General features: G+C 43.0%; 1 protein-coding gene across 5 annotated transcripts in view; it reads left to right on the forward strand.

Annotated features, from left to right (window-relative positions):
* Positions 1 to 25,823, forward strand: part of LOC121282181 (neuron navigator 1-like) — a 589,054-nt gene that overhangs the window by 263,105 nt on the left and 300,126 nt on the right. Inside the window, exon 1 of one of the 5 annotated variants that reach the window (XM_041195738.1) lies at positions 24,470 to 24,568. The exons of the other annotated variants lie outside the window; for them this stretch is intronic. Within the exon in view, the coding sequence (XP_041051672.1) occupies positions 24,516 to 24,568 (53 nt within the window). The 5' untranslated portion in view covers positions 24,470 to 24,515. Of the gene's footprint in view, positions 1 to 24,469; positions 24,569 to 25,823 lie in introns of those variants that run through there. 5 annotated transcript variants of the gene reach the window in all.

The raw sequence follows: 25,823 nt of genomic DNA on the forward strand, positions 1-25,823 counted from the left end.
AACTGTGACCATGATGCAGAAATCCGAGACTTATGATATAAAAAAAAGGATATATAACTTTTGCATACTAGCTACTGGATTAAAATACATAATCTGTTGTTCTAAAAGCAATTGGAATAAATATTATGGGCAGAATTTTCCGCTTAGCGTATGGGCGTATGCCCGACATGCTCGAGTGTGAAATGGTGCATGATGACGTTGGGTGAGTGTCACGACGTCATCACGCAATATTTCGGTCAGCTGGCATGTGCGAGAGTAGGCAACATGCCCACTGACAATTAAGAGGCTTATTAAGGCCGTTAACCAATTAATTAACCGCTATTTTTCTCTGCCTATCCAACCTTACAGTTGGTGGACGGGCAAATTGGCCAGGTGGCCTTTGGATTTTTGAGGAAACTTCATCCAAGGGCGGGTTGAGGTTTCCGATAATAATTAAAAAATTTTTTTTTCTTTTCATCAACATGTTTTGGTCAGTGCTTCCTATGTGTGGAAATTTTTTCAGGGATTTTGAAATCTTTATTTTTGTATTGAAGACCCTTCAACTCCCTGAGGCAGCTCTCTGCCTTCAGGGAGCTTTCGTTGCATGCTCCCCAGTGCCTGCGCAGACTTCAGCGCTCGCCCTCCTCCTGCCCTCACCCTGGCAGCATTGAACATTTCAGTGCCGTTTCATGCTGGTTGGCTAATTGGCCAGCCAGCATGAAATCACGGTCGGGAAACCATCATGAGCAGCAGACCACCTCCTGGCCACTCCCCGGCCCACCCACCATTCCTACTCGATGACCCAAAAATCCTGTCCTATTTATCGGAAAATTACTCTCTCTTTTACTGCATTGCTAGAAAACTGAGTGATTATAGTATCCTGAAAACCAGAATACTTCCATAAGCACCCCAGTTGCTGGATTAAGAGACAGTTTTGCTGCAATGTATAATAGAATGTCTGCTTATCTTGTCTTTAATATCTGCAAGGAATATCCTCAATTGCCCGTCACTTCAAATTAATTTTATTGTGTGTAATGGCTTTAAATTTTATTTCCTCATTAATTTTTTAAGGTGGTCCATTAACAGTGATATATCATATTTATATTTTGAAATACTGTAAATGCTTTATCAACAATATTTGCATTGAAGTAGTTATCTAGAAACCTACTTCTGTCAGTTGACTTAACTAACCTCCTGTTACTTCCCAGTAAAACTACTAGTCCAGATTTTGTGGTCAGCAGTGAAGGGACGGCACTCACAGTTCATTGAACTGACAGCTGCTTTGTGATCCTTTGAGCGGCAACCCACTGTGGCCCAAAACTTCTGCTCAGAATCGGAGCCCTCAGTCTGACTCTGATCAGACAGAAGACAACTCACTTACCTGCATATATTGATTAAGCTCTGACTTGTGATGGAGGATCCTGCAGAATTCCCTCAGCGCCGTATTCCTTGCAGAGAGCAGCAAAGAGAATCTGTGCAGAAGCCAGGCCCCCATTTTACGGCACTAGCTGCCGTATTCTGGTGAGTGTTTAAAGGCTCCCTAGCTCCTCAGTGTATGAGTGAGCGGGTGGGTAGGTGGTTGAGTTGGTAGGTGGGTGAGGAGGTAGGTGGCTCAGGGTGTAGTTAGGTCAGGTCAGGAGGGTTTGTCCGGTAAGGGCTGGTCAGTTTGGGTTGGGGAAGGGAGTGGGGTGGTGGAGGCTAGTTGGGTCAGGTCGGGAGGAGTTGGTGGCAGGGAATTGGGGGGGATGTGGGGAATTGGCATGGTGAGGGGGGGAGTTGTGTGGCGGGGGCTAGTCAGGTCATGTTGGGGGAAGTCGGGGTTCAGGAGGTCAGTTGGGGAGCCAGTGGGAGGGTCGAGGGGGTGTCGGGTAGTGGTGGCTAGTCAGGTCAGGCCGGGTTGAGGGGTCTTGGGGGAGTGGGATGGGGTCAGTTGTATAGTTACTCAGGATTTAGACTAGGATTTTTCTGTCTAACATTTCCTGGGTAACTATCTAACTAAGTAAGTTGGAACTGTCCGCATTCTCTGACTCTAACTCAAAGTTGGAGACTTTTATGGATGGTCCGTGGAAGCAGGGAAATTGCCCATCAGAGGTTCAAACTTCCTGGGCAATTCCCATGGAATCATTGCGTCAGGACTTCAGCAGGGTCCCAAAGTGCATTTTTTGGGGGGGGGGGGGGCGGGTATGTCTGGTTTCCAACAATGCCGAGACCAGAAGATCTGGGACATGATATATGGGGATCCAATTTCAGAGCAATATCCTCAGCAGTGGATCTGTGATATGTGGGACCAGGGCAAGCAACAGCATGGCCAGAAATTAACGTCCCATGGGTGATCACGTGCCCAACCCCTCTGGTCGCAAAATAGCGCAAGATAAGGTCAGGCGAGCTATCTGCCTTCATGGAGCTCACAGGAAGCGCTCACCAGCACCCGTGGTGACATTGGTGCCCGCCCTCTTCCCATCCCCAGCAGCAGTGCTAAGCCTTTTACAGCCCGTGTTTCACGCTGGCTGGCCGTTAATTGGTCAGCCAGTGTGAAATCGCAGTCAGTGGCCCCGTCTGTTCCCAGGCCCACCAATTGTGGCGCTCAATGAGCGAAAAATTCAGGCCCATGTCTCTTTAACCAATCAGGTTGAAGAATCATCATGGTGACCCGCCGGGCTGGACTTTTGAAGCCTGATGGGGTTGAGACCGAAGACAAGTGGACATAAGACAGTGTGCCAGTTTTCTGGCCTCTTCCTGACTCTGGGCTATTTTCAAAGAGGCCAAAAGTAGCGGGCCCCTCTCCTGCATTGATTGGAATTTTCCAGTCAACAGGCAGGTGCAACTACCCCCACCGATCTCAGTGGTAGCCAAAACATGTCCAGTGAAAGGAGGTGCCTCTTGGTGGCTGATCTTGGGGCTGTCCCTACCCCGAAAAGGAAATTGCAGCTCACAGTCTCTAAAATAATCATAAATTAGAATGTTTAATTCAATTCAAAAACACGTACTGAAAGTGTCGTTAAAGATTCACTTACACTTGAATGCACAAGCCCTAGCTTTTTTTCTGGTGCAATTAATAGGTAATTAGTGGATAATTACTGCAACTTTGCACTCTTACAAGGATTTCCATGTCACATCTTTCAGCAAGATACCTGGATAGTACAGCTTTTGGAGTTAACATGGGAAATTAGACAGCAACTTCCAAACATTCATGTTTAGTTGCACGTTTAGTTGCATGTTTAGTGTGAGTGCCAATTGTTGCTATCTGATTTACTCTTTAATAATGATGAGTACTGACAGCCTCACCCTTATTTCTGTCACAGAGTTCAGGTCAATTATGTATCCCACACACACAGCATTTCATTGGTTTGTAACTAATGATCAGAGTGTGGATCTCTGCATTAGAATTCCTTTCATTGAGGCATTTTTGGTTCCAATTCCCAAAAATGTTCAGATCGAAGTGAGAGAAACATGAACAGGAAAGAGACCAGTTCAATAGCCACTGTTGTAGTATGTGTTCTTTAGGTGTCTCAGTGATGAGATACTGAGATTTGATATTTAAGCATGAACCTTTTATTGTTAATCTTTAACTATTTACAGATCCCAAGTTACTGTCGTGCATTGTGCTGTTACTCCATGCAGGCAGCTTCCAAAGTGTTCCTCCTAGACTGTTCTTTCAGTCTATTACCATGTGACTTTATACATCATACCACAGGCAGGGCTATTCTCCAGTCCCACATTAAACCTTGCTCTGCCGAGCACCTTTACATTATAGTGGCAGCTACCTCCATAAAATTTTGTTCAAATAATTTTGTGGCTTTATCATTTGTTAACATCAATAAAGAATGAGCTACACCTATTGCATACAAAGATTTTCATTGTATATTTATTTTGTGGTAAGTATACCACAAGTTACAATTCCATAGGGTCAGATAACTTATAAAGAGACCAACAGAAAGAATCACAAAGCAAGATTTCATATTTTAGGACTTTTACTGTAAGAAGCAAAGTGAAATCACATAGACTAAACATTAATTAGCAGGCAACTAATGCACTAAGCTAAAAAAAAAGGCACTTCCCCTATCTGACACTTAACTACCTAACACAACCAAAATACTTCATGACCCGTTTACACGTTACTCCATGCTCTCTGCAGATTTGAAGCCTTTTAGGTTCAAATCCAAACGCCTTCCACTTTTCCAGCAAATTCCCTTCTCCCTGCCACATCAGGATGAGTCCAGCACAAGGGCCCAATGCATTAATTAGGGGTTATTAATGCTGCATTGACATGCTATCTTTCTTTTTTTGGATAGTGTATTTGCACAAAAGTACAAGAAGATGGTAGACATCATGTTGTGTTATACTTAAGCTTTGTGATCATAACATCCATTCAGTATTCAGTACCTCAACCTGTTATGAGGAAACATTACCCAGGCATGAGTATTACTATTTTACAGAATAACGCTTCTCATTGGTCTTCATATTGTCTTATCCCTCAAACCAATCTTTCAAATGCAGTTATTATGTAGGCTGAACTTTTCAGTAATATACTTTCTTTCCAGATACATCTGCACCTGCAGATCAATTTGATTTGATTTTCCTGTTTCTGTTAAAAGCTAAATTAAGCAGGTTGAAGTTGTGTTGCCCCTTTTTAAATATGTTTAACTTTCTACCCACCCTGTGTAGTTAAAATTCCCCCCATGGTGTCTGGTTGTGCATCAGTACAGCAAAGGTAGCTGTTTTCATTACTCGCATAAGAAATATGGCATAATATAATCTATCCTTGCCACAAATACAGACTAAATTAAAGCTTGGGTTGAATGTCAGCAGAAAAATCCACTGAGTTTGGATATTTTGAGGATTTGAAATGAATTGAATCCAATCTCTCCACCACACCCCTACTATACTCCCCCTTTCCCAACCCCCTCCCACTCCCCCAACACACACCCCACTGCAACCACCCCCCCCCGCCGGCCACCCCCAACCTGCCCACCAACCCTGCGTGCTCTCTTCAAATAACAGATGTTACAATTGTAGTATCCTAGTAAACTCTTAGGAGAAAGTGAATTACTTTATTACAGCTCTTCCTTGGCAAATCATAAATAATTCACATGGTGTTAAGCAGACATTAAAAGCTGCCTTAAAAATGACATGTTAATGGGTGTGGTTTTACACTTTAGTGATGTCAGTGCAAATTATCTTGCCAAGTTGAACATTAACATCTTTCTGTTGCTTATGGAAGAACCTCATTATCCTTTTTCCACACAAGACTTGTCACAACAAATACTTTAAACTAATTTACATTCACGTCCAATGGGCATTTTCCACATTCATCATTTCATAGCAATTGATAAAGCAAAGATTGCACACAGTGAATAACTCATGTTGTGAAAAATGCTTATTTATGGTGATTGCCTTCCCTACATCCTTCATGACATTTTGGTCAATAAGTCCAGATGATCTACAGTTCAGGATGGGGCAAGCATAGATTTTCAACAAAAGTGATGTAATCACAAATGTGGCCACTTGTATTTTTTTGAAAAAAGGGCTTTGGAGCATTAAAGAAAAGTTCCAGTTCATCTTTTTTGGTGAGGTTTTAAACAGTTCAGATCAGAATGCAAATTGTTCCTTCCATTGACGCATTACACTGTTGATCATTGTCTTATTCATTGAATCCTGCCTGCAGTTCGATACCAGCGATTGTAACTTGCTTGAAAGTGTCTGGATGAAGACTTGCATGGGGCAATATTTTTTCCATTAATATAGGATTACAAAAGGATTATTTGTGCCAGTGAGTTCCTGCCAAGAATTTTTCATTTCACTTAAATTTTCTTTTTAATAATGTTGAATGGACGTTATTTTAAAGTGGATCAGAAGCTTTGATGTGTCCCTATAATATTGAACGTTATTACTGCTTGAGTTTATGTTACTGTCATTGAAAGTCATAGAAACAAATGGGCATATAAAAGAAATATTTATGTAGTCTTTGATTTATGAAACTTGGGTTGAGATGAAAATATATTCCATATAAGTATTCTTGGAGTATAGATTATTTGTTCAAAATACTAATCACATTGAACAAAAGCAAATACTGTGGATGCTGGAAATCTGAAACAAAAATGGAAAATTCTGGAAATACTCAGCTTGTCTGGCAACATCTTTGGAGAAAGAAACAGAATTAATGTTTCAGGCCTGTGACCTTTCATCAGTCTATTTCTCATCAGCTATATATACATTAACTATTTCAAATAGTTTAAAGGTAGATACATACAGATGCTTACTTTCGCTGAGCAAGTTATCCATAACTCCCTGTAACTAAATCAAAGAAAGCCAAAACAATGTTGTGATGTCCATTTAAGGAAGACTGGTACTTTTTTTCTCTTTTGTACTGTGATGATGATATATCAGACAATGTATTGTGAAACAGATACAAAGAGTTAATAGCTTTGCCTTAAAGCCTTCAATTATCTGCAGAAAGTTAACTCAAATGTATCAACCTTTTCTGCCCATTTGAGAGTCGTTAATCTGTTGCACACACTTCTGAGCAGCATAATGTTCTCTATTTGAATCAATCCAACCATCAGTGGCATATTAAGTGCAATATAAACTCAATTGCGATTGTGATCTTATCTTTGTATTTTTAAAAGTGCTTTGCAATTCACTGAGTAAGTACTTGCATCTCTCCACTGATGTGCCCATGTGTATTCAACAGATTAAGAAACATTTCCTCTCCTTAATCTTTCATGGACTTCATTATTTATTTGCCTTTGGCAATTAAAAAATATGAACAGAACTTCAAGGTTAAAAGCTGCTGATCCAAATATTCAAGATTAGTTGCAGTCCTGAGGGGTGGTCATGAAAAACCAAACTAATTAGATGCCTCAGAATAGTCATCAGGGAGGGGGGATGTGTGGGGGAGTTGACGGGGGAGTCAGATGGTGGAGCAGATCAGGGGGGTCGGGGAGAGTTAGGTGTTGGGGGGCCTGCCAGGTCAAGTCGGGAACAATTGGTCAGAGAGGGAGTCATGGTGGGAGCTAGTCAAGCCAGGTCGGGTCAGGGGTAGTTGGGGGATCGGTGGGGGGGAGGGGGGGTGAGGGGGGGGGGGGGGGGGGGGGGGGGGGGGTGGTGTGGTGGTGCAGTCGGGTGGGGGGGGTGGTGCGATGTCAGTTGTACAGTTACTCAGGAGTTAGGATATGATTTTACTGTCTAACATTTCCTTGGATGATTATTGCAGTAAGTAAGTTGGAATCTTCTGAAGTGTCTGACTCTAACTCGGGCGGAATCATCCGTGCCCGCCAGTGTCAGGCATGCTCGGTGGTGTGAATGGACAATATGGCGAGAAGGCCAAAAATCGATTTCATGCTGTTGTGAAACCAGTTTGGAATTGTCAGCTCAGACTGTCGATGGCGGGCCACATTTCCTGCCATCGGACATCAGGAATCTCATTATAATAAATCTGCCTATCATTACAAGGCTAGCCCGGTGGACTCATGCCCCACACAGGATGGTCCGCCCATGTAGGCGTGATTGCACACCGACATGTTTCACAACTGCGCATAAGGGACATGCACCTGGCGAGCTGCACTTCGCTTGGGACTTTGAGGTTTGTTTGCCTATCTTGCTTTGGTCAGCACTCGCAGTCATCAGCACCAGGCTGTGCAGACAGCACCACATCACTTTTACGGGAGGGCTTACGGGCAAGTCTCTACCTACCAGATCAGCCGTAAGGCAAAGGGGGCTTACGTGACTGCAGGGCTAGGGCTTTCTTGGGGAAGAGGGAGAAGTGGCCTCAGGCAAGGGAAGAGGCTGCAGGGTGAGGGCTGTACTGAGGAAGCAGGTATCCCAGGTTTGATTGAGGGTCTGTGCAAGTGGCCTCAAGATGGTGAGGCCTGAGGAGGCAGTCTCCAGAGCAGATGAGGGCTGATGGAGATTTGGGGGTGTGTGTGAAAGAGTAAGTGGTGATGTCCCTTGAGCTGGCAGTGAGTGAGATGTCAGTGAACGTGTGATGGGCTTGAGTGTGTGAGTTTAGAGTGATGAGATGGTTGCCTTACCCTGGCTGCACGGATGAGATCGTTCATCCTCTATCTACTTCGGATGGCCAACCTCTTCTGTGCAGCATTAGCCGGACTGGTAATTTTGCTGCCCCTCCTGTGGCCAGAGCGGGGGTAAAGGACATCACGGCGAGCCTCTACAACATCCAAAAGGCGCTTGAGGGACGCGTCACTAAACCTGAGGGCTGCAGTCCTTCTTGCCTTTTGGGGCCATGTCTTATTTACAGCAGTCTTGGTCTTGAAGCACTAGGAGGTGTGCACGTGGCTGTACTCTAAATGTGACGCCCGGCTCTATGAAGCGGTGAGGTGACAGCGTGGCGGGTGAATCGGAGCCTGCCATGGAAACGGTGCATTTCCCAGCAGGGCACAATTAATGTGACGGGTTTGGGACGATATGGAACGAGAAGTTGCCATTGTGGCCAGCAGGTAAAACATCTTTTTCCTGCCCGCTACCATACTTAATGCAAATTTGGGACACTTCTGCCCTCAGAGTTGGAGACTTTTTTGGAAGATCCAGGGGAGCAGGGGAAATGCTCATCAGAAGTTCAGACTTTCTGGGCAATTCCTATGGAGTCAGTACGTTGGAACTTCTGAGGGGTCCCTTAGCATATCTTGTTGGGTGGTTGGGGTTGGGGGGGGGTTCAGTGCAGTGGCGGGGCGGTAACAGGGAGGTAGCGGGGGTACATCCACTTACCAATGACCTGGAGACCAAAAGACCTGAGCTATTGTATACCAATCCAATCTAATCCAGTAATTTAAAAATGAGACTTTTCATAACAAACTATTGCAGAAAATATAATAGGCCCCTAATTTAAATATAGTGAATAGCTCTAAAGAACCTCGCAAGCAGTTTGTGTATAAGATTCCAAATGAGCAGCTGGAATTAAACCCAGGCCTCTGGGGTGAAAGGCTCCATTTTTATTCCAAATCTATATCTTTTAACTACACTTTTAAAAAAATATAGTTGAATTAATGGATGGCATCTTATTCCTTAATAGCCATGTTTTCTTCTTCAAAGCAACTTTATTATGAGAAGTAGATTCAAGGAATTCAGTGAAGAAAACTCTAGTAATGATAGATCTTTCTTGTCTTACTAACCTATTTGCCCAATTTCTCCTATTCGTAAAATTATTAATGGAAGTGGGCCAGAGGGAAAACTTTGGCTTCTCAAGGACTTGTTGAAAGCTGATTTGCATAGTCACAGACCATCTGTCAGCTCCAGCTGAGTAAGGAAGTTGAGGTATTTTTCAGTGTGAAGGTGAAGTGACACCTTTTTTTTCTGCACAGTTACCAAGTTCCTGTATAGTTATCCAAATATGTTGCATTGAGGGCTACCTTATTGGAGTCGGCATATCTAATGTGTAGAGCATAAAGGTAATGTTTTAATTCAACTATATTTTTTTAAAAGTGTAGTTAAAAGATATAGATTTGGAATAAAAATGGAGCCTTTCACCCCAGAGGCCTGGGTTTAATTCCAGCTGCTCATTTGGAATCTTATACACAAACTGCTTGCGAGGTTCTTTAGAGCTATTCACTATATTTAAATTAGGGGCCTTTCCCATTATGAAGTGGGAACATCTTAATATTTTTTGATTCAGCCTTTGTGAAGAACCTTCTTAAACATTAAAAGTGCTATATAAATGCAAGTAATTGTAATAATTATCAAGCATTTCCAAAAGGAAACGTTGTTTTAACCAGATTGACATTACCACACAATTTGCCTTATCTTCTAAGTTCAGTCCAAAGTGACCAACGTGGTCCACTACTGCTGTTGTTCTCCCACCACCTCCCCTCCCCCACTCCCTTTGCACAATAAAATGTCACCCAGAAGGAAAAAACAGTTTGGACCAGTACTCTTATTTCCCAGTTTTACTGGTGTTTCATTTTGAGGTATACAAAACCAGTATTGTTATTTCCCAGCTTTTACTTTTTTTTCCTTCTGGGCAGCACTGCATAGGAAGTGATCAGCTTTGTACCGACGACTGATGACTGAAATTTCAGTCTTTGCTTCTAGTGTTCCCGGCACATCTTGTCTTGTGCACCAGGAGAACATTTAACTGTGTTATCTCACATTATGGGATAAGATCAAGTCATTAATGGCCCCTAGATGTCAGAAAAAGCATTGGCTTCAGAACTAATCATTGATAAGCAAACTGTGGTGAGTCTTCCATAAGAAATGCTTCAATATAAAATATCAATACCAGTGCACATGGGCATAAAATCTAAACATAGTACAGAAATGTAAATAATTTTATAGTACTGTTCAATCTAGAAATCAAGTAGATAATTCTTGTAACATATTAAAATTACCAGATACAATGCACACTTCCAAGTGTCACCTACTTCCTGTAACATGTGTCCCATTACAAGCTTTTGATTGATTGTTTCTGACTGAAACAGCAGCAAATTATGTCTGGCAAGACAGGAAGTGTACAAATTAGAAGTGAGGAAAATGCCTGGAGAACTGACAATGACAAACTGTTACACTGAGATAGAGACCAATAATGCTTCTTTCAAGGGAAAAATGGAGAATCGTTTGATGCAGAAAAAAAATACAGAACTTAAGAGACATGCAAAGCTGTGGGCTTAACTTTGGATTAGTTTAACAAAGAGCTGGTACTGATATAATGGGCCAAATGGCCTTCATTATATAATGTTAATTTTTGTGTTTCCAAGGTCATGAAAGTAACCAGTTCTGAATGATCAGTCAGGCCTATCAACAGAAGTCAGGGGAAGGCGATATTTCAGCAGCCTGGAGCCAGTGCGTTTTCCTGGAGTTCCTGTGCTCTGTCTGCAGCCTGCTAGTCCTATGTAAATGAGGCCCAGCCCTCAAATTAGATTGGGCCTCTCAGCGTCATTATGGGGCATTTGTCAGTGCTTGACTATTAGAGACATAGTTAATTCCTTTTCAAAAAGGCACAGCATTCTGTAATGCAGAGCAAGAAATTGGGCTCATTAACATCATTTTTTTGCATCCGTGGTGCCCGTACACACGCATACTTGTGTGGTGAATCACACCACATGCCATATTGGTAGAGAAGTTAGCGCACGTTTAGTGATTGTCCACCAGACCCATGCAGAAAAGGCAGATCATGACATCAATCAGTGCACGGAGCTAATTTATCATCCATGGTGCCAATTTGGAGCTTGTTTAGCCAATGTCCTCTCTTAATCTTACACTAGCTGAACACATGATCAGCAGCAGGAAGGACAGCCCACCCACACTATTTAAAGGGATTGTCAACTGCTTATAGGATAGCTGCTGGTTGATTTCTTCTGGCTGTTGCTACAATTCTATAAGTGTTTGATGCTTTCTATATTGTTTCAAGTTGCAAAAGTCCACAGGGAGTGGTGTGGCAGATGCTGAAGGACTTCTTTCTGACTTGATCTGTATAAACCAGTTGCTCCCAAACATGGCTGGATCGATAGTAATGCCCCTAAGAATAAAGCATGACTGGAAGAATGAGCAGAGGTCACACAGAGCAGGACAAGCTGCTGAAGGAAGGAGGAGCAGGGGCTGGAGGGCTCTCAAAAAGACACCATGTCTACCCAGGTTGTTCAGGGACCTATTCGCCTACCTGAATTTCAGCAAAGAACAATGATATATGCATTTTAATATTCTCACTGAAATTTGCTCCAGTTGCAGTCACAACCACAACATCAGAGCCAGGCAAGAACCATGTGTGTATGGTCATGTGAAGGTAACTGTGGCAATAAAATTCTATTTTTCTGACTTTTTGCAGGCTATAAATGGAGATATTTTCAGCAACTCTCAGTTTGCCATGCACAGTGAGTCTCCCTACCTGATGAGAACTACCTACATTTCATTCTGATTGCTGGAGAGCAGCAGGAGGAGTGAGCACATGCTTACACAGCTCATGAATCAGAAGAGCATGTGAGATCAGGAGCAAGTGAGATCTGAGAAGAAGTAGTCTGAGGATACTGTCATTATCGATAGTTTCAGCCCTATTGTTGGCTATAGCCTCAACAATGGCCATCCCAATAATAGCCAGCACTCTCGCCTCTGTGAGTGTTAGGTCATAAAGGTGTGCCTGTCCTCAATCGGTTAGCTGCTGTCACCTGCTGTTGTGCACCACCTTGTCCTGCAACAGAGGGGGCATTGCATCAGCAAGTTCCATACGTTCTGTTTGGCCTGATGTGCCTGTCATAGGTGAATAATTGGGAATGTGTGCAAGCTGTAAAATTTCGATGTGAGGCTTGCAACAGTGCTCAGTGTGTGAGGGTGAGGTGAAACACTTGAATGTTCGACATGACTCCTGATTGATGCAAATTATTCGTAGGTGTTTATGATGATTTGAACAGTGGCTGACACGGGTGGTGCAGTTGCTAGAATTTGGAGATGTCACTCACTAATCTTGACTACTCATTGGAGGTCATTAAACATCTTGCATCCAGATCCTCAGAATTCATTCCTGGTACTGACCTCCATGATATCTGATCCCACTGCTATCTGAGCAACTATCTGCAGGTTCTGCCCCACCGCCTTGGATATGCAGGACATCTCTCTTCCTTCCTGCTTACTTCACCAAGGCCTCCAGTGATCCATCTGAATACCTTGGAACATGCTCTCTTGCTAGTTGTGTTATTCCTCACTCTTTCTCAGGTCAGATTCTGTTCAGTTACGACTCCCAGCATCTGCTCCAGCCACAAAGCACCTTCCCCTTTAAAATGCGTAGCTAGTTTTAAGCAGTGTAGGCTAGCTTTAAGTGGTGCTGGCCACTCATGGGTCTGAATTCATCAGGGCATCATGACCCCTGCCCCCTCCCCACACCCTGCTGGCTTAAAAGGTCAGTTAGTGGAGCAAGGGAGCCCACCCAGGAGTAGAATGCCTGCCTGAAGTCATTTTGGGCATTAATATACTGGAGGCAGAATTTCTGCCCCTCAGGGACGGTGCCAATCAGAGGCCGGTGGCTCTCGATATATTGGTAGCGCCAGTGAAAGCGGTGGCAACCGTCAGTACTGGACTCAGGCAATGAGGAGGCGGATGAGAGCTGGACCTGAACTTTGTTCAGGGATTGGCAAGGAGGGTGAGGGGTGAGATTTGAGAGGCCTTAGGGGGAGGACAACCTGGGGAGATTACAACTTGATTGGCCCATTGGGACCAGTTAAGGAAGGACACCACCCCACTCCCTTCCCACCACCAGGCCACCCAAGGAAACCTGTTGGGCTGGCTGCTTGGCATGGGCCTCTCCCTACATAATTTAAATGCTGGCTGTGGTGGCATGAGATCCTCAAGGGCCTCAAATTAGTCCATCGGCTGGCTGCCCACTGACAACACCACAGCTGTTATAATTGCAGTGGAGGCAGTGTCTAGCAATGGATTTAACTGCCCCTTACCCCCTGCCATCAAACCCTGGAGCCCATGGTATTGGCACCTTGCTGATTCATCCAGCCAATGAACAGCGTGGTTAACACGGATAGAAAGCAAAGACCATTCAGTACAAAGTTGGCCAGCTTTGCAGTCAATTGGTGTGGATTAATCAAGCATTGCAATCCCAGTCCCTGTATTTGGGGGCTATCCAGTTTCACTCAAAAGTATCTTTCAAGAGTTTTTAATGCTTGATAAGGGCACAAATTTCATCAAAATATACCAATGTGACACCATAAGTGCAAAAAATGATGTAATTGTGCTGAAGGTGGTACATGATATATTGGACCTTTCTCATTTACAAATCAATTAAAAAAAATCTAACAAATTTTCATAAAGTGTCCATTAAAATGAAATGAAGAAAGTTATTTTTAACTGGTGGATCTCTAACGTCAAGCAGAAATGTGCAGGATGGAATGTGTATCTTTCACATTTTTCAAGTATTGCTCCCAAGTAGAGTTTGATTTTACATAGTGGTAAATATAAAACATAATTGGTTTTCATAAATGCTTTATTGAGCATTTAAAAATAATACAGAATAATACTGTACTTCACAGTATTGTTATTTATGAGAAAGCATCTTTATCTAAAAAAAAATAAATACCTTGTATAAAATTGAATCCAGGTCAACAGAGAACTGAGTATCATAAATATGATGGCATATATTGACCAGCACTCAGCAGTTCATTCCTTACATGCAAATTTCACAAAGCCTTTGAAGAAGATTTATGCAATTGTTACTGCTTTGCATTTAATATTACATAACACAACTTTTCAGAATTCTTTTTTTAAGATCCAGTCCTGAATATATATCAAGGGCGGTCTTATGCTTGGTTTTTTAATGCTTTATGGGGGTTTGGGAATTCTGGTTGGCTGTATGCTTTGATTCCTTTATTAGGTAATGGGCAAAGTTCCAGTGTTGTACGATGGTCTACTGCTGGCACGGGATGGGGAGGTGGTGTAATGTTGAATTAGCTTAGGGAGCTGTGGTCGTATATTGCAAAATGTACACCAATTTGGATACTGTGTTGCAAAATGAAAATCATACACAATTACTAAGTCTCTTTTTTGTATTGGCGTAAAATTCAATCTCAGGTTTGGTAGCTTGATTGACTACGAACATACAAGTTAGGAGCAGGAGTAGGCTGCTCGGCTCTTCAATGTAGGTCACAAATTTGTTTTATGTAATCTTACAATTATGAGGTTTATGAGATTTTTGTGTTTTGGGACCGTGTCTTGAATTTAAGATAAATGAAGCAGGTCACATAACCTGTTCAGAAATCTGCCCAACAGCTAGCCTTGGTAGTTTGATTGTTAGAGATTAAAGGAGGTCATTTTTTTTATTAGGAAGAAGGTGTAACATATTTATGCTTGGGGACAGCAGCCTGTGTCCTAAGAGTGGATAGACTGTGGGTCTCCTAAGTCTCAGAAGAGTGTTGAGAATGTCAGATTGTAAACAGTTGTGCTTTAAACTGTCCATTTAGTTCCAAGCTGAAAGAGCATTGGGCTCTCAAGGATAGCTAATCAACATTTCTACCTGGATACAAGGCCCATATGATTCATGATGCCCTGGAAATAGGCGTTGAGAGGGGAAGGATTTTCTAAGATGGCCTTGAAAACTCAGACACAGTTAATCTGTCAGGGTCCAGGAAACAGAATAGCTGGAGGCCAAATGTTTCTGTGGTTCACTGCCTACCTACCATCCTACCCACCTGCCACCCTACCATCCTACCCATCTGCCACCCTACCCCCTTACCTACCCCTTCACCCTTTCAGCGCTAATGAACACTTAGCAGAATACGACAGCTAGTGCCATAAAAAGAGAGTGTGACATGTCTTCCCCCGCTGATCCAGTGCTATGAGGAAGGAGTTGGATTGAAGGTACACTTAGAATTTCTAAAGAAACCGGGATTGGAAGTCCCTGACAGAAAGCTTGTTGTGTTATCCTTTCAGCAATTAACTGGAAGTTTGCTCTTCATTTTTAAAAGTTATTGTTTTCTACATATAGTAAATAAAGCTTTGGTGTCAAACAAGAATATCAGAAGGGATTTTCTGAATTATTGGTGATCATGAGGAAATTCAAATTGCTTGGACATTTGCACTGTTCCACCATTTCAATTGAATTTAGGTGCATTACATTCGGATTGATGGAATTTGGATGCTGACAGTACAGAGGTGGCTGCTGAAAATATAGATGATATGAGTTGACATTAGGAATGTTGCACAAGTGCACAATTGCAAATTTACTTTCCAACTATTTAAAAATTTAGCCAAATATTCCTGTTTACTTACTATATTGTTGGTATTATTGTCCAGTTCAAAATATTGTGGAAAAACATTGCAAGTCTGGCAGAAATTTTGTGCTGGGAGCAGAAATGCATTTACTTAAGTTTTTTGAAACGGTTATGTCGCTACTTTTGACAGTATGTTGTGCAGATTTGATTATAGGTTGTGCTGAATAGTGTAGACAACACATGAAAAGCCTTTAACAAACTGCTTGGCTGAAAAAGTCATCCAAATATTAGTTGTCAGTACATATTGCCTGTGTAAATCATTTTTCAGGTATGGAATATTAGACATTTGCAATTAACTCTTTGAATATTGTCCCTTTGAACCGGCACAAGAAAAACCTAGTAACACTATTTTAGAAATAAGGACAGTATTTTTATTCTTTCGTGGGACTTGAGTGTCATTGGCTAGGCCAGCATTTATAGTGCATTGCCCATGAAAAGGTGATGGTGAGCCATCTACTTGAACCACTGCAGTCTATGTGGTGTGAATACACCCACAGCAGTATTCCGGAGGGAGTTCCAGGATTTTGATGTAGAAATAGTGAACAGAAATATAGGCTGGAATTTTCCGCTCCCGTTGGCAGCAGGTGTCATGGCGGGTAAGGGTGGAAAATTCGGTGGTAGGTGCAGAAATTGCCTTCACGCCAGCGTGAAATCATAGCGGGATCATCCAATGGCGTTGCGGATCACGAATCCCCCTGGAGGCCAGAGTGAACCCGATCAGCTAATGGAATGCAGAATAAGGCTGACTGGAATCGTGCCCCACACCTGATTTACCATTATGCCAGCGGGAAAACACGCTGGTCCAGAACACATCTGGACAAACGTGATGTACAGAAGTCAAAACTTATCTTTAGGGCCTTGCTCAGATCAAGGATGTCCGAGGTGAAGAAGCTGCTGGGGCCCTACGGTTATCGGACCCTGGAGAAACATGTGTGTCGCATGCTGTGTGGATCCTCATGCACATGGATATGCTGGGAAGCAGCTGTCGGAAGGTGGGAGGTTTCCATGCGGCAACCTTGACTTCGCTGGTGCTTCAGAACTTCATGGACTTTGCCATGGGCTGGTACGGATCATCGCCGAAGGTGGTGTGGGGGGAGAGGAAGGTCTAGGTCTGATTGAGAGAGGAAGGTGTACCAGGGAGGGTGAGGTTGGAGGTTGGAAGGGGGAGTGCAAATGTGTTGAGGGTGAGATTCGGAGAGGGGGGTTAAGGTGTTGGGGGGGGGGAAGCATGTCGAGGGTGTGAGCAAGGGGAGTGGGGGTGAAGGTGTCGGAAGGTGAGTTTGGGAGGGGGAAGGAGAATGTCTAGGGGAGGAGGATGCAACGGGGGAGAATGGTGCAAGTGGGGAGGTAGGTGTAAGGGAACGAGTTCGGAATGGGGAAGGTGTCTGGGGCAAGGGGGGAGTTCAAGGGCGTAGAGAGTATGGGGGGAGGAAGGGGTTCAGGGGGATAGGAGGATCTTTGGAGGGGAGACGGAGTACAGTAGGGGGAGGGATTAAGGGTGGAGGAAGGAGTAAGAGGGGGTTGGAAGGTCGAGGTGAATGTGCAAGGAACATGTGGAGTCAATGACTGCCTCCTGGGCAGTGAATTGAATGTGGGTGTGGTAGGATGGAATGGTGAGTGTGAGGGGGGCAGATGTGGGTGTGGTAGAGTGGGAGGGTGAGGGTGCATTAGTGCTGGCAGAAGGCACGGCGTGGGTGGTTTGTGAAGACATAGAGGCAAACATGGACCCTGAGGGTGGGAGGGAGGAGGTCGAGGAGGTCAATGTGGATGGGGGTGGAATTTTCAGGAAGGTAGGGAATGTGCATGTTCATCTGGACATCCAAGAATGACAAGGGTTTGGGCTGAAGGATAACAGTGGGGAGGTGGGGCTGATGCCAGGGGGCCACTGTGATGGAGGAAAGGACGTGGGTGACTGGGGGAGAGGAAAGGATGGGGGAGCTTATGAAAAACTTGACTATGACCATGATTTTCAAATCAAAAGTGAGTGGAGCCACATGTTGGATGGGCACAGGTTAATTGGGAGTGTGATCAGTGGGTGGGCGGAGATGCAGGTTAGCTCAGATGGCCAACTGAGAGAGAAACCCAGCAGGCAGCATTGAAAGTGCTCAGGACAGTGAGATGAGTGTGATGGCTGAAGGCTCCGCATGCGTGGGAAATGCTTGCACAAGGCTCTAAAAGACCCGGCAACACACACACACACTTACCCTCCGGGATCACACATAGTCCAGTTGCAGGCAGCTGAACAGATTGTGTGTGTGTGTGTGTGTGTGTGTGTGTGTGTGTGTGGGGGGGGGGGTGGGGGGGGGGGGGGGGGGGGTGGATGCAGGGGGAGCACTCACGAAGCCTGTAAATGAAGCTGAAAGCTAACATTACCCATTATTCAATGAAAGTGAATATACTTTCAGAGTATAAAGTGACAAAATGTGTTCAACCATGTAACCACTTGTGATCAGAATTTCTTAACTTTTCTAGGCCACTACTTCTAGGTGCTGCCCCGACATCTGCAGCAGGTGTGGAGACAGCCTGTGCAATGGTTGGCCCTGTTGCCTCTGATGACTTTGACATCATTTCTGGAGAACTGAGACCTTGAGGGCTTGCTTTGGTTGCCCTCCTGTGGGCCAGTTGCTCCCTCTGCGGTGACAGAGGGTGAGGTTGAGGGGAGCACAGACAAAGGGAAATCAGAGGGAGCAGACAGCCTCTGAGATTCCTGAGTGGGTGATCAGGTGGTGTCCAGCTGCCGCTACTTCTCCCTTCAAGTGCCCAGAGGCCCCAGCCTGACTCCTTGAGGGGAAGGAACACCTGGATGGACATCGAGGTGCACTGTTTCCCTCTCACATCGCCACTGCAGGAACTCACCCATGGCTACTGCGATGGAGTGCAGATCTGCATGCATCTCCACATTCTGCTGGACCAGGGTCTCCATGGCGTCCGTCATCCTTCCCATGGAGACCTCCATGGGCGCACATGTGGGCACCACATCTTCAAAGAGTAGGCAGGTGCACTTGCGTACCATTCTGTTGAGTGCTTCCAAAATCTCTGTGTGATATTCCCCTGCCTTCTGTTGACTCTGCAGGATGAGGTGGAAGGCTGAATCCAAAGGCTCGTCATCTGACTTGGACCTCACAGATGCCTCTTCCCCAGCAGTCCTCAGAGCGTTGGGGAGCTCAGCTGAACCTGCCTCCTGCTACAGACACGTGTCTGTGTGGTGATCACCAGATTGTGAATCCGAACCTGCTCTAGATCTAAGTCCCACCGAAGTGTTTGTCTGCGGTGGTGGTGGTTGTGGGTAAACATTGTGATGGGTCTTCCAGCCTGCTTATTTCCTCTCTTCAATGGTGGAGAAGTCCTCTTCTCTGGAGGTGAGGACCTGAATGGAGCTGAGGGATTGGCTGGCTGAGGGTGTTAGTTGCTTGGCAGATTTCCCTGTGAACCAAAGTAGAGATAATTAGTGCATTGCAGCAGAGTCAAAAACAGGAGAGAGAGCACTCACAGTTGTGTTGAGAGAGGGTGGATGTGGTACAAGATCCTCACAGGATCTCACTGTTGCAGCAGGCATGGTCCACATCCTCACCAGTCAGCGTGATGGCACACGCTTCATAGTAAGCGAGTGGCTTAATGTCGGCCACTCCACCCCTGGTCTGGGTGTTCTTCCTGCTGTTATGAGCCAGCTTCTCCTGCATAAAACATATGAAAAGTGAGCAGGACACATGGCACTGCGTGGAATGTCTTGTGGTGAGCAGAGCCATGGACGAGGACACGAGCTCCAGAGGATATGAGCCTGATGGAGATGTGAGAGTGTGTGTGAGAATTAGTAGTGTTTCCCTTGAGGTGTGAGATCCCTGTGGATGTGTGATGGGTTTCTGAGTATTATATTTGAGAGTGATGAAGTGTTTGACTTATTCTGGCAGAATATATGAGAACATTCATCCTCTTCCTGTGCTGGATTGCTGACCTACTATGTGCTCCATTGTCACTGATCGCTGCTGCCACTGCCTCCCAGCCTGGATTGGTGACTCTGGTGGACCTCCTGCAGCCAGAGCAGAGATAGACGATCCAGCAGGTGTCCCAGAGAGGCTGCTGTCACCTTTGCTTTCAGAGCCATCTGTTGTCTGGAGCAGTCCTGGTCTGTAGACATGGGCCTGAATTTTACCTTTAGTGGGTGCGTGTAATCAGCGGGCCCGAGAGTGGTCAGGAAATGGGCTAGCGACCATGATTGGCCCTGGCTCAATTAATGGCCAGCCTGCATGAAACACGTGATAAAAAGCTCAGCGCTGCTGCGGGCAAGAGGGTGGTTGATGACATCACAACGGGCGCAGGTGAGCATTGTGAGAGAGCTCCCTGAAGGCAGACGGCTGCCTCAGGGAGCTGCAGACCTTCAAATGATTAAATAAAGCTTTCAAAACCGGCATAAAAAAAGTCCATGCATCACAATCAGGCACATGAAAATATAGCTGATTAAAATGTTCACCACAGATTTTTATTTTTGTTTTATTCATAACTGAAATATCATCCCACCCTTGGATGAGGTTTGTTGAAAAATGCAAAGAAAGGCTGCCTGGCCGATTCACCTGTAAGGTTGGACCGGCTACAAAAAATTGGAGACAATTATGCCGTTAATGATCTTAATTGCCCTCTTAATCGTCAGTGGGCGCACCTCTGACTTTTGCGTGCACCAGCTGAGCAAAATATCACGCGAGTGCGCAATGACATCGGGACGCTCACCCTATGTCTTCTCGCATGATTTTACGCCTGATCAGGTCTGGTGTGTGCCCACCTGTAAGATGTAAAATTCAGCCCATGAGGTTGGCTGGTCTCTGGTGCGCTTTGAATATGGCGCCCAGAGTGAGGAAGCACTGAGGTCACATCGTGGCAGCGAGGTGGGATGCACCAGGAAAAGGACGAAATAGTGCGAAAAACTGCCATTGCAGCCAGCGGGTAAAACATCATTTTTCACATCTGCTACTGCACTTAGTGCAAATCTGGGATGGTTCCTCCCATAGTTCCAAGTCAGGATGTTGTGTTGTGCAAAACTATTAAACGGAATTTTAATGTTGCATAAAGAAATACTGATGTACCTTTGTTTTTCAACTCTTTAATGTGCTGTAATTAGGCATAATACTGCTTGGCATCAATAGGGTGAAGTGGCTATTTCTACCATAGAAATCACCAGGGTCATCACTGATTTGGATTGCAATTAGTATTGAACACAATCATGAGTTATTTTTCTGAATACTGTCAATATTAGGAATATTCTTGAAATATTTCACATATTTTAAGATCTCACATTTCTGACATGGTGCAGAATCCTTTCACAGTGCAGCAACAGTACATACAACCATTCTAGTTCTGAAAGGGTTAAGAAGCTTTTAACTGATGTACATTTGTGGGTGAACAGCTGCAGTTATATTCACATGGATTCCAGCCAGTTGGCTCACAGTAGTACAATTCCCCAGTGTTGAAACAAAAGAAGCCTTGGTGGCTTTAGAATTAAAATTTGGAGAGTGGATTCCCTTACACCAAACAGAGCTATATAGGTCACAAAATTTTCTGAAAAATAAGATTTTTCTGTACAAAATGATGCCTATGTTACATTGTGACAAACTACAGTAGTCCATCAGTACATTTGCTATTCAATGTATCACCCTAATATAAAATTGATCACATTTTCAGCATTTGGTTTTCAGTGGTATCTATTTAGTTCATTCGCGGGCCAGCCATAACCAAAGGGCGATGCTCTGTGGGAGAGCTGTAACTGAAAATGTTTCCAGAAGTAATTTCATTTTGTTACTGTGTTGTATAGTGTATAATTGTATGTGCATCACTCAGTTTACATTTTATTTAACTAGGTTGGACATGGCAATAATAAAAAGTTACCTTGCCCTCATGTGGAAAGATCCAAACACCCAGACACAGGTGAAGGGTTAAAGGTTAGCGTCAGAGATGTCAAAAGCAGTTACTTCATGAGAAGTGTTTGCGTAACTTATTTTTTGAAAAGGGAGAGGAGCAGTACCATTAAAGTCACAGTGGCATCAGCACAATTGATGCAATGAAGCCTTTGACATTGTTTATATCATTGGTATCTCGTGTTTGTAAAAAATAATAGAGGATTTTGTTTCAAAATCTTGCATTAAGAGAAATTAGGTTGTGTTTCCGGTCCTCAGTGACCTTTTTCAGGTCAAACTGAACACGAAGACTGAAGCTTGCCCATATTGTGGCATTTAGTACTAATGTCCATCAGTAGTAGATGGTGGATAGACTTTTTAAAAATTCTTTCATGGGTTTTGGACATCGCCAATAATTAGGGATGTTGTCTGTTCCTAATTGTCCTTGAACTGAGTGACTTGCAAGGTCACTTCAGAGAGCAGTCAACCACATTGCTGTGGATCTGCAGTCACATGTAGGCCAGACACGCTGAGGACCGTAGATTTCATTCCCAAGGCCAAAGTGAACCAGATGGGTTTTTACAACAACCAATGATAATTTTGTGGTCACCATTACTGAGACTAACTTTCAATTCCAGATTGTATTAATTAAATTTAAATTCCACCAGCTACCATGGTTGGAGCTGCACCCATGCCCTCAGAGCATTAACCCAACTGGATATCTGGATTATTAGTCCAGTTACCACTGTCTGCCCCCATGTTCCCACTGTTACTCTGCTCTTAGTAGTGGAGACTGTTTGTAATTCACAGTTCATTATTTTGTTTAAATGCAGAATTGAATATTTCAACTCCACTTCTGCACTGCCATTAAGCAAGTGATAAATATGTAAATGCTTTTGCCCACTTCTTCATATAAGCATCATCAGGATATTCATGCTGTTAAATAACATGATTCAAACAGAGACATTGTATTAAAGCTACACTTTAAAGTAATTGCAGTCTTTATATCAATTCATACTATTAGTGATGTAGAAATCACTGAATATAATAAGGGGAAACTAGAGCTAATTTGTTCAAGTCATGGATTATTTTCCTATTCATTTTGTGTTTCAGCATTCATTTTAAGTCCAAACTATTTCTCAAGAAATAGCTTTAGCTGTTGTGTACCCCACCGATAAATAGTAACTGATACCTTTTGTCTTGTGCTACACTAACTGCTGCCTATGTAATAAAGGTTGTTACTGCTATATTTAAAAATTCTATGTGCAATACTTTAGTTTACAATTAACAACAGGAAATTAAATTGCCAATTAAAATTATTTTTTTCTTAGCAAGTCCAGTATTTTTGAATATAAAATGTTTAAATGATTTTTTTACACAATTAAAAAACCTCTTACAATCATGTAACACCATTAAAAGATTATTGAGACATCACCAGATCCAAATATAATCAGAGTTAGCCATGCATTGATACAGCTGCAACTTATTGTAAAATAAAATGGGATGGTTTAGCAATGGGTGGCCATACTGCACTAATTTCAGCTCCACATGCACGGATCTTATTTAAATAGTTTTCATTTATAAATACGGGTTAAAAAAGAAACATTTACTGCTGACAAATATTTCATTTTGATCAATGCATCAAAACTCTGATTACATTTGTATATAGTGATGCTGCCAGTCTTTAAAAGGTTTTATGATATTGTGAGAAGTTCTTTAATTAAGAGGTAATAACTTTGGTTAAGGCAAGGTCAGCCATTTTCCCTTTGATCAAGTTGTTGAAAACGTGGTTCTCATTACTAGTTCACCCTTTTTCTGGCCTTTATCTTTCTTTTTGACTCTCTTTTTCACTTATGTTAATTTTTATTGTTTTCATTCATCATCTCTGCTTTCTTATTTCCCTGTTTACTGTCTAATCAGTCTTGCTTCCCCCTCCCCTATTTTTAATGCAGTGATGTGGGCTGCTTTTTTTGCTGTTCTATTTATCTGATGGTTGCCAGATTGTGTCATGGTTGCCAGATTGTGACATTCTGCGATATTATGACGCAGAATGATTGCAGCATGCACCTACATAGTCACTGCACTTCAAAAACAAAGCAATTGTGTGAATTGTTTTGAGGTAGACAAATGGCTGGGGTATAAAAAGACTAACTTACCAATAGTTGGTATTGTTGCTTATGGCGGTGAAGTCAGGGGAGAAAATCAGCACAGAAAGCTACTTTGAAAGTTGCTTCAAATAATTTCAAACAAATTGAGTTGTACCAGTTACAAAAATAATCTATTTTTTTCCCTTTCCCTTTGGAGCAGAATGTATTTATATTTTATGTTTCATTTTTTTTCTTACCATTTATTCGGTAAAGAGGAAGTTTCTTTTTTGCTCTTTTCTTTCTCTAATGACAGTGTGTTTTGGCTCACAAAGCAGCAACAGGTTCTGGTTACAAAGACTAACTTTGTTTCAGTCGAAGTAAAAGGACCCGAGGAAAATGTTAGCTTGCTGGTCAGGGGGTGAGACTGTACTCCCAGAAGAAGCCACATTGGTTCAATTAACACAGATGTCTCAAGCAGACAGAAGTGTCAGTTCATTGGCTGATGATGTATTTTTGTTTAAATCATTATTTCTAAGTTGAAGACCCAGCTTTGCTGACCAAAAAAAAAATCAGAACGTAAATACATTATTAGTGGTTAAACAGCAATGCATTTATACACAAGGGTGGATTGAAAATTTACTGGTCAGTCTGCTGTTTTGAATTTAAGTCTGTAACTGCAGCTGAAAGCTATCAAAGGGAGTGACTGGGAGCAGCTCAAGTTGCACTTCCCCATGTGGCTCATTTTCTGATTGTGAAGCAGTCGAATGGATGTGATTAGGCCTAACTCTATGCTTGTTAATGAATAGTATTATGCGTTCCAACTGAGGAAAGTATAAAGTCGTAATTGATAAAAAATGATGCACTTTCCTTTAACGAAGATGAGCCGGACAATGCATTTTAATTCCAGGTAAGATAACCTTGAATGCTCTGTTTGAGCTTTGTTTGAAAACTCCAGCACTTGGTCTGTAGTGACTTGGCTCAAAATGCTTAGGGTTCCCTCATTGAAAACTGTTGAATCCATTCATCAAAACGTGTTCTGTGCATTGTATTGCAATCCTTTGTAACTTAATATTATAACAGATGATCAAAAGTTTGGCACAATGTCCACAACAACACTGGCTTTTTCTAATAAAATTTGCAAGATGCAGTCAAACTTAACTTCTGTTTGCTCGTCTGAGAAAACAGTGTGAAAAACTTTTTTTACAAAAGTGTTATAAGTTCAAATATCCTTTGTGGAAAGAAAATTATAAAAGGAGTTCACACAGCTTGTTCTTTTGGACTGTAAATAATTTGAGTAATTAGTATTTGAGTGACATTGTGTTTGTTCATATACACAATTAGTAGATGTGATTTTCTCCTCTCCAATTTGCTCCTCTATACTCCTGAAAGAGGTCAGGTCCAGTTTTGCAAATGTTTGCAAACTGCACATACTGGGAGATGGGACATCACTGCTAAGCCTGAACCTGTCCTTCTCTAGTACTTGCACATGTGAACTTATCAGTGGGGATAATGGTTTGCAATAAGGAACAAGAAACCTGGTTGTTCTCCGCTCACCACCACCACTCCCTCCCCCATCCCCTCGCCCCCACAACCAACCCCAAATGGCGAGGCCATTTGGACGGCCATGCTAACTGTGATCAGCAATCTTAGCACAGAGAAAACACTGAAATGAGTATTCCCTTGGTCCGTTATAGCCCAAATCCTCAATGGTTCCAATCTTGAACCCCTTGTCTGAAACATACGAGAAATGACTGAGTGATGGCATCATCCTACTAAATGCTGGCATCCAGAGGCTGGGATCATTTTCCGTTTGGGTATCATTTAAGTGCCATCAGTAAGATGCAGGTGGATTGTGGTCTAGTGGTAATGTCACTGGACCAGGCAAATGTTTTGGGGACAGTGGTTAAAACCCCACCATGGGTGCTGGTGGAATTATTTTTTTAAAATCTGGATTATAAAGCTAGTCTCAGTTAATGATAACATGAAACTACCATCTATTGTAAAAACCCATCTGGTTCACTAGTTCCCTTTGTTAGAATCATATCTCTCAAGACTGAAGTTTTATTTTACAAAATGGAAGGACCTGGCATAATCTGGTCATCTGGATGCTAACCTGGGATTTTTTTTAAAAGGTCATAAGTTCACCTTGAAACTGTAAACAA

The sequence above is a fragment of the Carcharodon carcharias genome, chromosome 9 (genome assembly GCF_017639515.1).
Source record: "Carcharodon carcharias isolate sCarCar2 chromosome 9, sCarCar2.pri, whole genome shotgun sequence".
NCBI lineage: Eukaryota > Metazoa > Chordata > Chondrichthyes > Lamniformes > Lamnidae > Carcharodon > Carcharodon carcharias.